Here is a 12,822-nt window from a genome sequence, read left to right as displayed (position 1 = left end):
CCTTTGATCAAATTCAGGTCTAGACTCTGTTTGGGCAATTCAAGGACATGTACAGAGTTGTCCTGAAGCCGTTCTTTTGATATCTCGGCTTAGGGTCGTTGTCCTGTTGAAAGATGTCAAGCATACACACAGAGCGCTCTTGAGTAGGTTGTCATCCAGGATGTCTCTGTACATTGCTGCATTCATCTTTCCCTTTTTCCCCGAGTTGTCTCAAAGATCCTGCCACTGAAAAACATACCCACAGCACAATTCCGCCACCACCACGCTTCACTGTAGGGATAGTATTGGCCTGGTGATGAGTGGTGTCCGGTTTTCACCAAACAGGACACCTGGCATTCACACCAAAATGTTGAGTTTTTTTCTCATCAGACTAGAGCATTTTGTTTCTCATGGTCTGAAAGACTTTCAGGTGCATATTGGTAAACTCCAGACGCGCTGCCATGTACTTTTTACCAAGGAATGGCTTCCGTCTTGCCACTCTAACATTCAGGTCGGATTGGAGGTTTGCTACATAGATAGCTATCCTTCTGGAAGGTTCTCATCTCTCCACAGAGAAGTACTGTAGCTATAACAGAGTTATCAACAAATTCTTGGTCACCTCCCTGAATGGGGCCCTTCTCCGCCGATCGCTCAGCTTAGACGCCTGGCCAGCTCTAGGAATAGTCATGGTGGTCCCTAACTTCTTCATGTATGGCTTATGGAGACCACTGTGCTCATATAGACCTTCAAAGCAGCAAACATTTTTCTGTGCTCTTCCCCAGATTTGTGCCAGATAATTTCTACACACAATGCCTTCAACTTCATGATTCGTTTGTGCATGCACTGTCAATTGTGACAAGTGTGTGCCTTTCCAAATCTTGTCCAATCAACTGAATGTACTACAGGTGGACTCCAGTTAAGCTAGAGGAACAATTTAGGATGATCAGTTGAAATAAGATCCCGCTGATCTCACTTTTGAGCTTTATGGCAAAGGACTATTCTGTCCTGGTGTCATGATCGGGCCGTGGCGGGCCAAATGCCACCAGAGTCAGTCTTGTCCGCCTTGAACTGGAAGCGGTTTAAAAACCGCTGTAAATATAAACGGAATACAATGATTTGCAAATCCTTTTCAACCCATATTCAATTGAATGCACTACAAATACAATATATTTGATGTTCAAACTCATAAACTTTATTTTTTTTTGCAAATAATAATTAACTTAAAATTTCATGGCTGCAACAAGTGCCAAAGTAGTTGGGAAAGGGCATGTTCACCACTGTGTTATCACCTTTTCTTTTAACAACACTCAATAAACGTTTGGGAACTGAGGAAACTAATTGTTGAAGCTTTGAAAGTGGAATTATTTCCCATTCTTGTTTTATGTAGAGCTTCTGTTTTTCAACAGTCCGGGGTCTTACCATGCATTGATTAACGTGGACCCCGACTTAAACAAGTTGAAAAACTTATTCGGGTGTTACCATTTAGTGGTCAGTTGTACGGAATATGTACTGTACTGTGCAATCTACTAATAAAAGTATCAATCAATCAATCAAAAACTCCTCGGTCGTATATTTATGCTTCATAATGCGCCACACATTTTCTATGGAAGACAGGTCTGGACTGCAGGCGGGCCAGGAAAGTACCCTGACTATTTTTTTTATGAAGCCACGCTGTTGTAACACGTGCTGAATGTGGCTTGCCATTGTCTTCCTGAAATAAGCAGGGTTGTCCATAAAAAAGACGGCGCTTAGATTGCAGCATGTGTTGTTCCAAAACCTGTATGTACCTTTCAGCATTAATGGTGCCTTCACAGATGTGTAAGTTACCCATGCTTTGGGCAATAATGCACCCCCATACCATCACAGATGCTGGCTTTTGAACTTTGCGTCGATAAGAGTCTGGATGGTTCGCTTCCCCTGTGGTCCGGATGACAAAATATTTCCAAAAACAATTTGAAATGTGGACTCGTCAGATCACAGAACACTTTTCCACTTTGCATCAGTCCATCTTAGATGATCTCGGGCCCAGAGAAGCCGGCGGCGTTTCTGGATGTTATTGATAAATGACTTTCGCTTTGCATAGTAGAGCTTTAACTTGCACTTACAGATGTAGCGACCAACTGTAATTAGTGACAGTGGTTTTCTGAAGTGTTCCTGAGCCCATGTGTGATATCCTTTAGAGCAGTGGTCCCCAACCTTTTTGTATCCGCGGACCGTCCATCCATCCATCCATCCATCCATCCATCCATCCATCCATCATCTTCCGCTTATCCGAGGTTGGGTCGCGGGGGCAGCAGCCTAAGCAGGGAAGCCCAGACTTCCCTATCTCCAGCCACTTCGTCTAGCTCTTCCCGGGGGATCCCGAGGCGTTCTCAGGCCAGCCGGGAGACATAGTCTTCCCAACGTGTCCTGAGTCTTCCCCGTGGCCTCATACCAGCTGGACGTGCCCTAAACACATCCCTAGGGAGGCGTTCGGGTGGCATCCTGACCAGATGCCCGAACCACCTCATCTGGCTCCTCTCGATGTGAAGGAGCAGCGGCTTTACGTTGAGCTCCTCCCGGATGGCAGAGCTTCTCACCCTATCTCTAAGGGAGAGCCCCGCCACCCGGCGTAGGAAACTCATTTTGGCCGCTTGTACCCGTGATCTTTTCCTTTCGGTCATGACCCAAAGCTCATGACCATAGGTGAGGATGGGAACGTAGATCGACCGGTAAATTGAGAGCTTTGCCTTCCGGCTCAGCTCCTTCTTCACCACAACGGATCGATACAACGTCCGCATTACTGAAGACGCCGCACCGATCCGCCTGTCGATCTCACGATCCACTCTTCCCCCACTCATGAACAAGACTCCTAGGTACTTGAACTCCTCCACTTGGGGCAGGGTCTCCTCCCCAACCCGGAGATGGCACTCCACCCTTTTCCGGGCGAGAACTATGGACTCGGACTTGGAGGTGCTGATTCTCATTCCGGTCGCTTCACACTCGGCTGCGAACCGATCGAGTGAGAGCTGAAGATCCCGGCCAGATGAAGCCATCAGGACTACATCATCTGCAAAAAGCAGAGACCTAATCCCGTGGCCACCAAACCGGATCCCCTCAACGCCTTGGCTGCGCCTAGAAATTCTGTCCATAAAAGTTATGAACAGAATCGGTGACAAAGGACAGCCTTGGCGGAGTCCAACCCTCACTGGAAACGTGTCCGACTTACTGCCAGCAATGCGGACCAAGCTCTGACACTGATCATACAGGGAGCGGACTGCCACAATAAGACAGTCCGGTACCCCATACTCTCTGAGCACTCCCCACAGGACTTCCCGAGGGACACGGTCGAATGCCTTCTCCAAGTCCACAAAGCACATGTAGACTGGTTGGGCAAACTCCCATGCACCCTCAAAAACCCTGCCGAGAGTATAGAGCTTGTCCACAGTTCCACGACCAGGACGAAAACCACACTGTTCCTCCTGAATCCGAGGTTCGACTATCCGGCGAAGCCTCCTCTCCAGTACACCTGAATAAACCTTACCGGGAAGGCTGAGGAGTGTGATCCCACGATAGTTGGAACACGCCCTCCGGTCCCCCTTCTTAAAGAGGGGGACCACCACCCCGGTCTGCCAATCCAGAGGTACCGCCCCCGATGTCCACGTGATGCTGCAGAGTCTTGTCAACCAAGACAGCCCCACAGCATCCATAGCCTTAAGGAACTCCGGGCGGGTCTCATCTACCCCTGGGGCCTTGCCGCCGAGGAGCTTTTTAACTACCTCAGCGACCTCAGCCCCAGAAATAGGAGAGTCCACCACAGATTCCCCAGGCACCGCTTCCTCAAAGGAAGAAGTGTTGGTGGGATTGAGGAGGTCTTCGAAGTATTCCCTCCACCGATCCACAACATCCACAGACGAAGTCAGCAGAACACCATCCGCACCATACACGGTGTTGACAGTGCACTGCTTCCCCTTCCTGAGGCGGCGTATGGTGGTCCAGAATCGCTTCGAAGCCGTCCGGAAGTCGTTTTCCATGGCTTCCCCGAACTCTTCCCATGTCCGAGTTTTTGCCTTCGCGACCGCTAAAGCTGCACACCGCTTGGCCCGTCGGTACCCGTCCACTGCCTCCGGAGTACTATGAGCCAAAAGAACCCGATAGGACTCCTTCTTCAGCTTGACGGCATCCCTCACTGCTGGTGTCCACCAACGGGTTCTGGGATTACCGCCACGACAGGCACCAACAACCTTGTGGCCACAGTTCCAATCAGCCGCCTCGATAATAGAGGTTCGGAACATGGTCCACTTGGACTCAATGTCCCGCACCTCCCTCGTGACATGTTCAAAGTTCTCCTGGAGGTGTGAATTGAAACTCTCTCTGACAGGAGACCCTGCCAGACGTTCCCAGCAGACCCTCACAATGCGTTTGGGCCTGCCAGGTCTGTCCGGCATCCTCCCCCACCATCGCAGCCAACTCACCACCAGGTGGTGATCGGTAGAAAGCTTCGCCCCTCTCTTCACTCGAGTGTCCAAAACATAAGGCCGCAAATCCGATGACACAACTACAAAGTCGATCATGGAACTGCGGCCTAGGGTGTCCTGGTGCCAAGTGCACATATGGACACCCTCATGTTTGAACATGGTGTTTGTTATGGACAATCCGTGACGAGCACAAAAGTCCAATAACAAAACACCACTTGGGTTAAGATCCGGGCGACCATTCTTCCCAATCACGCCTCTCCAGGTTTCACTGTCGTTGCCAACATGAGCGTTGAAGTCCCCCAGTAGGACAAGGGAATCACCCGGGGGAGCACTTTCCAGTACTCCCTCGAGTGTACCCAAAAAGGGTGGGTATTCTGAACTGCTGTTTGGTGCGTAAGCACAAACAACAGTCAGGACCCGTCCCCCCACCCGAAGGCAAAGGGAAGCTACCCTCTCGTCCACTGGGTTGAACTCAAACGTGCAGGCTTTGAGCCGGGGGGCAACGAGAATTGCCACCCCAGCCCGTCGCCTCTCACTGCCGGCCACGCCAGAGTGGAAGAGGGTCCAATCCCTCTCGAGAGAACTGGTTCCAGAGCCCTTGCTGTGCGTCGAGGTGAGTCCGACTATATCCAGCCGGAATTTCTCTACCTCGCGGACTAGCTCAGGCTACTTCCCCCCCAGTGAGGTGACGTTCCACGTCCCAAGAGCTAGCTTCTGTAGCCGAGGATCGGACCGCCAAGTGCCCTGCCTTCGGCTGCCGCCCAGCTCACAATGCACCCGACCTCTATGGCCCCTCCTATGAGTGGTGAGCCCATTGGAGGGATGACCCACGTTGCCTCTTCGGGCTGTGCCCGGCCGGGCCCCATGGGGACAGGCCCGGCCACCAGGCGCTCGCCATCGTGCCCCAACTCCGGGCCTGGCTCCAGAGCGGGGCCCCGGTGACCCGCATCCGGGCGAGGGAAATCTGAGTTAATTTTGTTGTAATTCCATAGAAGTCTTGAAGCTGCTCTTTGTCTGATCACTCACCTAGGACCTGTTTGTCTTGGGAGACCCTACCAGGGGGCATGAAAGCCCCCAGACAACATAGCTCCTAGGATCATTGGGACACGCAAACTCGATCGGTCAACGCTTAATAATTTGTCAAAAAGGGTGTCCTTTTTTTTCCTTTTTTTTTTTCTTCTTTGTCATGAAAAAGGGACGTTTTTGTCATGAAAAAGGGAGTTTTTTGTGGTTGGTGCACTATTTGTAAGTGTATATTGTGTTTTTTATGTTGATTTAATAAAAAAAAAAATTTTTTTTTTTTTTTTTATAAAAAATTCTTCTGCAGCCCGGTACCAATCGGCCCGGTGGTTGGGGACCACTGCTTTAGAGCAGTGGTTCTCAAATGGGGGTACGTGTACCCAGGGGGTACTTGAAGGGATGCCAAGGGGTACGTGAGATTTTTTTTAAATATTCAAAAAACTGCAACATTTTAAAAATCCTTCATAAATATATTTATTTAATAATAAATCATCAAAATATGAATGTAAGTTCATAAACTGTGAAAATAATTGCAACAATGCAATATTCAATGTTGACAGCTAGATTTTTTGTGGACAAGTTCCATAAATATTGATGTTAAAGAATTCTATTTTTGTGAAAAAATATTTGCAATTTAGTTCATGAATCCAGGTGGATCTCAATTACAATCCCCAAAGAGGGCACTTTAGGTTGATGATTACTTGTATTTGTAGAAATCTGTATTTATAATTGAATCACTTGTTTATTTTTTAACACGTTTTTAGTTATTTTTATATCTTTTTTTTCCAAATAGTTCAAGAAAGACCACTACGAATGAGCAATATTTTGCACTGTTATACAATTTAATGAATCAGAAACTGATGACATTGTGCTGTATTTTACTTCTTCATCTCTTTTTTTCAACCAAAAATGCTTTGCTCTGATTAGGGGGTACTTGAATTGAAAAAATGTTCACTGAAAAAAGTTTAAGAACCACTGCTTTAAAGATTGATGTCGGTTTTTGCCGTCTGAGGGATCGAAGGTCAAGGTCATTAAATGTTGGTTTCCGGCCATGCCGCTTTCTTTTAGTGATAAGCGGTAGAAAATGGATGGATGGATGGATGGATGGATGGATTTCTCCAGATTCCCTGAACCTTTTGATGATAATATGGACCGTAGATGTTGAAATCCCTAAATATCTTGCAATTCCACTTTGAGAAACGTCGTTCTTAAACTGTTTGACCATTTGCTCACGCAGTTGTGGACAAAGGGGTGTACCTCGCTCCATCCTTTCTTGTGAAAGACTGAACATTTTTTGGGAAGCTGTTTTTATACACAATCATGGCACCCACCTGTTCCCAATTAGCCTGCACACCTGTTGGATGTTCCAAATAAGTGTTTGATCAGCATTCCTCAACTTTATCAGTATTTATGGCCACCTTTCCCAACTTCTTTGTCATGTGTTGCTGGCATCAAATTCTAAAGTTAATGATTATTTGCAAAAGAAAACATGTTTATCAGTTCGAACATCAAATATGTTGTATTTGTAGCATATTCAACTGAATATGGGTTGAAAATGATTTGCAAATCATTGTATTCCGTTTATATTTACATGTAACACAATTTCCCAACTCATATGGAAACAGGGTTTGTATATAAAGACATATTTTTTTTTATATTTGTTTATTTGTTCATCCAATTGTTGGTGCATTGGAAGGAACAAAAAGAAGGTGGATGATTGTTACTTCCTTTGTCTTTCTTGCAGGACCTGCATGTGATCAGCACGGACGAAAACCGGGTGGTTGCCGCTGTGCAGGAGTGGAACCAGAATGAAACCTATAATTTGTACGTGTCAGACACCTCAGGAGTTTATTACACTCTGGCACTGGAAAATGTTGTCAGCAGCATGGGCCCTGAAGGAAACATGATGGTTGATTTATACGAGGTAAACAGACAGTACCGTAAGATCTCTTTAATTGTGCCGTACAGTCACATCCCTGGTATATCAGTCACCCTATATTTTAGCCATTTTTTTTGGAAATGTGATATTTAGATTTTTTTTCAAAAAAATAATAATTAGGTGTGTTCCAATACCGATCGTTCTTGAATGAAATCCGCCAATACTGAGTAGAGCCTGCTCAGTGGCCTTGCGGTTATAGTGTCCGCCCTGAGATCGGTAGGTTGTGAGTTTAAACCCCAGCCGAGTCATACCGAGGACTATGAAAATGGGAGCCATTACCTCCCTGCTTGGCACTCGGCATCAAGGGTTGGAATTGGGGGTTAAATCACCAAATTGATTCCAGAGCGTGGCCACCGCTGCTGCTCACTGCTCCCCTCACCTCCCTGGGGGTGGAACAAGGGGACGGGTCAAATGCAGAGAGTAATTTCACCACACCTAGTGTGTGTGACTATCAGTGGTACTTTAACTATAACTTTAACTTTGTTACCTGTCATTTAAAACATGTAGTTATGACCATAGAATCACCATTGTTTAAAATATTCAAGATTACTGAATTAATTTGCTTTTTCAATTTGATTTACAGTTTTAATCAGAAAAATAAAACTGACATGGCACTTAATTTAAATGAGTTCCTTATTCCCTTTTGTTGCGTACACTTGTTTGATCAACACAAAGTCAATAGTACTGTTATGTTTACAGAGTGGAGATGACGGCATAGACACTATATATATATATATATATATATATATATATATATATATATATATATATATATATATATATATATATATATATATATATATATATATATAAATCTCTGCTGGCCCTGCGATAAGGTAGCGACTTGTCCAGGGTGTACCCCGACTTTCGCCCGAATGAAGCTGAAATAGGCTCCAGCGACCCTCCACGACCTCAAAAGGGACAAGCATTAGAAAATGGATGGATGGATTGCCATATATATATATATATATATATATATGTATATATATATATATATATATATATATATAATAATCAAACAATAATAATAATAACTATGGAAATGGAGTATGAGACAAAATCCAAGAGTATGTGGTGTTAGACTATGCGTGTAGTTAGCTGTTATGTATTACCGTGATGTTGGATGAGGAAGCAGACGAATACAAAGGGGGCTAGGCAAAAGGGGTCTGTGATCCGCTTGAGGCGTGAGGTCCGTGGGGCAGAGAGAGGCGTCAGAGTCCGTGTCCAGAGCGAGGATCGAGGAAGGCAGTCCAAAACCATGGGGGAAACCACTTGTAAGACTCGGGAAGGACCAACGGGAGAACAAACAAAGACGTCAGACACGAAGGGGAAACGCAGAGAGAAAGAGAGCATATGTCTTCGGTTTACGGGACACCAATGGTAAACTAAGTTCCCGCATGGATCTTTGGGTCCACTGGTCTTTTATACAGCTCTTTCTCATCATAGCCCAGTTGCGCTGATTGCTGATCGCCCACAGCCTTGCCGGCCTGTGGCGTGACACAGCCGTGGCCGTGTCCCGAGGCACGGCAAGCAGAGTGCAAAGATGAGAGTGCATCAGAATGCCCCCTGGCCGTGACAAGTACACCATAGCTAAACAAAAGCAAAAACAATTATCTACTACGGTTGTATGGTATACCTGTGTTGGTATAGTACCGTGATACTAATGAATCATATTCAATACTATACCACCTCTAAAAAGTACCAGTTAACCTAGTTTGCATCACGTTGTGTCATTGCTAGTTTACGAGCAGAGGAGCATGTTCGGCAGCGCACAATCACGGGGTACTTACAAGCAGACACAGTGTGTAGACAGACAAGGAAAAACGGACCTATTTTGGCTTAAACACTAACGATAGAGTTGAAGTTATAACACTGAAATGCCCTCAGAAAGAAGTGCTTTTAGACATGGCAAGCAGGCTAGCGGCGTAAGTCCAGCCGCAGTCGGCAGTATTTTAGCGACTTATAAATCACTAATCCTCGCCTCCTTGGCGACAAATAAAATACGTTTTTTTAAAAGTATCAACCCTGCAGGATGAGGAATAGCTAAACATGCTTCACTACACACCGTATCTCACCGGTGTCAAATTTTAAACAAACGCCTTAAGTGGATCTACACCTAACATCCACTGTAATGATACTAAGTACAGGAGCGTATCTAGTTGATACTACAATGATTACTTCAATACATCACAAAATCCTTTTTTGTTTAAAAAAAGATTATATTATGTTTATAATGACCAATGTATGATCCTGTAACTAATTGGTATCCAATTGATACCCACATTTGTGGTATCATCCAAAACTAATGTATAGCATCCAAACAACAGAAGAATAAGTGATCATTACATTTTAACAGAAGTGTAGATAGAACATGTTTAAAGAGACATTAAGCAGTAAATGAAGAAGTAGATTAATAATTCATTTTCTACCACTTGTCTTTAGTAATTTTGACCAAATAATAGAATGGAAAATTACACAATATGTTACTGCATATGTTAACAGACTAAATTAGGAGCCTTTGTTTGTTTACTTACAACTAAAAGACAAGTTGTCTCGTATGTTCACTATTTTATTTAAGGACAACATTGCAATAAGAAACATATCTTTAATGTACCGTAAGATTTTTTTGTTAAAATAAAACCAATATTGTTTAATATTTTGGTACCGGTACCAAAATATTGGTCTTGTCACGCCAAATTTCTTCCCCCTAAACCCCCCCCCCCCCCCCCCCCCCCATTTACTTCCGGGGTCATGATTAATACAGACGTTTTGTTAACGCTATATTATAAAAGATATAACGCTATATTATAAAAAAATATAACGCTATATTATAAAAATACAGACGTTTTGTTGACGCTATATTATAAAAAAATAAATAAAAAAACTATTTACAAATACAAGCTATGGGATGAAATAAGAGGAAACATGACCCTGGAAGTAAATGTGTCATCCCATAGCTTGTGTTTGTAAATTGTTTTTTTAATTTTATTCTTTATAATATAGCTGTTGCGATCTGTGACTCAGATCTTCACATGTTTATTTTTCCATCTTTGTTTCATTCTCTTCTGACCCACTTACTTCCTGTTTAGTCCGTTACCATGGTTTCACATTGATTTCACCTGCTCCTCGTTTTCTACACACCTGGTTCTCCTTGATTTCTCCCTATATAAGCTTTCCTCTTTTCTTTGTTCAGTCTCGGATCCTAATTTGCCCACGCGCAACAGTGACGACTCTCGACCTTCATCTTTGTATGTATATTCTCGCTAGCTTTTACGCTAAGCCATTTGTTTATTTAATAAATCCATTTATAACTTACCTTGTTGTGTTCATCGCTTCGACGCATCCCCGGAAGAACCAATCCGGCATTACAATGCCACACAAGCGTCACAGTAGGATCCGAGCATCAAAATGTTTTTCCGCGTCGAAACCACGGGAGGAACCCTTCGACTTGGGTTTGTGGTTGGAGCTCGTGGCTTGGGAGCAGGAAAGACTTGACTGTGGGCCTGAAGTCCCCTCCGAAGCCGTTCGCGCTGCCCCGAAGAGGCGGGGGGTCCAGTGGAGAGGCCCCCCGCACGGCAGTAATGTTCCAGCACCACTTATTCCTCCCCATGGACACAGCAAGTTTCACCCCGTCCAGGATTCACCCGTCATTACCGGTAATCCTGCTTGTTTTTTTTCAAATCATTCCTTAAGCTGCCATGACACTTTTTCTGACACAAGCGATGACGTCAATTGGGGAACGCCCACCGGTGACGCAACACCGGCCTCTGTTGATGACATTTTTTCAGAAGATTTTTATATTGTGGACAGTAATTCTCATTCCCAACCTTTTTTGAATATCAATAACATTCATGACAAGATACAGAATTATCAGGATATTTTTTCTTATTATTCTAGTCAACCTCAGTCACCTAGTTTTTCTCCTACACCTCCTTTAAAACCTCATTCTCCGGCCAAGTCCAAGGTGTTTCCTCCCTTTTCTAAAGGAAATTCTGGACAAATTAAAGGGGAGGAGTCGGCCCGCCTCCAAGCCTCCCACCACCCTCCCTTAAGGTCAGTCCCTGACCATAGGGAACGGGTCTGGGATCCCCGTCTGGAGGAAGGGGCTATGACCTATAGCTGTGCTACGGAGGTAGCACAGATACTACCCTCTAAATCTCAACGGCCTTGTAGACCTCCTCCACCTGTTTTTCCCCCGGCCAAGTCTCAACGGCCTTGTAGACCTCCGCTACCTGATTTTCCCCCGGCCAAATCTCAACGGCCTTGTAGACCTCCTCCACCTGTTTTTCCCCCGGCCAAGTCTCAACGGCCTTGTAGACCTCCTCCACCGGTGTTCGGACTCGCGAGGTCATTACCTCCAGCACGTCCTCCACCACCGGTGTTCTGCACTGCTCCCAGTCTGGTTCTCACACCAGCACATGACTCTCGCCTGGTTTTCAAGCCAGAATTAGACTCTCGCCTGGTTTTCACACCAGAAAATGTTTCTAGCCTGGTTCTCAAGCCAGCACTAGACTCCCACCTGGTTCTCACACCAGCCTCCGACCCAGAACTGGTTCTCATACCAGTTACAGACTTTAGCCTAGAGCCCACTCCAGTACCAGCTCCAGAGCTGGAGCCTACTCCAGTACCAGCTCCACGCCGCCAAGCGCCGGTACCAGCTCCGCGCCGCCAAGCACCGCCGACGACGGGGCTGGAGCCCACACCAGCGTCGACGACGGGGCTGGAGCCCACACCAGCGTCGACGACGGGGCTGGAACCTTCACCTATGTCGACAGGGCTGGAGCCCACTCCAGTGCCAGCTCCTCGACAAGCGCCGGTACCAGCTCCACGCCGCCAAGCACTGCCGACGAAGAAGCTGGAGCCCACACCGGCGCCGACGATGAGGCTGGAGCTCACACCAGTCACGACTCCTGCGGCTCCCAGGCCGCCTCCGACGACTCCTGCGGCTCCCAGGCCGCCTCCGACGACTCCTGCGGCTCCCAGGCCGCCTCCGACGACTCCTGCGGCTCCCAGGCCGCCTCCGACGACTCCTGCGGCTCCCAGGCCGCCTCCGACGCCTTCTTCGGCTGCAGCACCCGCATCATCCTCGCCAGCTGCACTCGGGCCTGCTTTGGCTGCAGTCCCCGCACCCTCGTCTGCTGCTTCCAAGCCTGCTGGGATTTCGGTGCTGAGGCGTCGTCCACCACGTCGATCACGGGCGTGGCCTCTGCGAGGTCATCCTCCTCGCCAGACACTCCCTCCTCCATGTCGGCCACGGATGTGGCCGTGCCCGGGTCGTCCGCCTCGCCGGGCACCTCATCCTGCGATGCGGCCACTAATGTGGCCTTTTCGAGGTCGCCCGCCAAAACTTTTTCGGCAGCGGCGTTCCATCCGCCGCCGCCACTTGACTTGTCCTCGGTGGATTCGGGGACACACGACTTGGCGACC

General features: G+C 46.7%; 1 protein-coding gene across 5 annotated transcripts in view; it reads left to right on the top strand.

Annotated features, from left to right (window-relative positions):
* The window catches only part of LOC133557422 (VPS10 domain-containing receptor SorCS1), a 415,482-nt gene that overhangs the window by 288,649 nt on the left and 114,011 nt on the right, over positions 1 to 12,822 (top strand). For all 5 annotated transcript variants that reach the window (XR_009807768.1, XR_009807769.1, XM_061907883.1 and 2 more), the window contains exon 9: positions 7,201 to 7,380. Coding sequence is in view for 3 of the 5 variants with exons in the window: in XM_061907883.1 (XP_061763867.1) it covers positions 7,201 to 7,380 (180 nt within the window). In the remaining 2 variants the exon portion in view is untranslated. The remainder of the gene's footprint in view (positions 1 to 7,200; positions 7,381 to 12,822) is intronic.

The sequence above is a fragment of the Nerophis ophidion genome, linkage group LG01 (genome assembly GCF_033978795.1).
Source record: "Nerophis ophidion isolate RoL-2023_Sa linkage group LG01, RoL_Noph_v1.0, whole genome shotgun sequence".
Classification (NCBI taxonomy): Eukaryota; Metazoa; Chordata; class Actinopteri; order Syngnathiformes; family Syngnathidae; genus Nerophis; species Nerophis ophidion.
The sequence above is the reverse complement of the archived record's forward strand: the minus strand, read 5'-3'. Positions and strand labels throughout refer to the sequence as shown.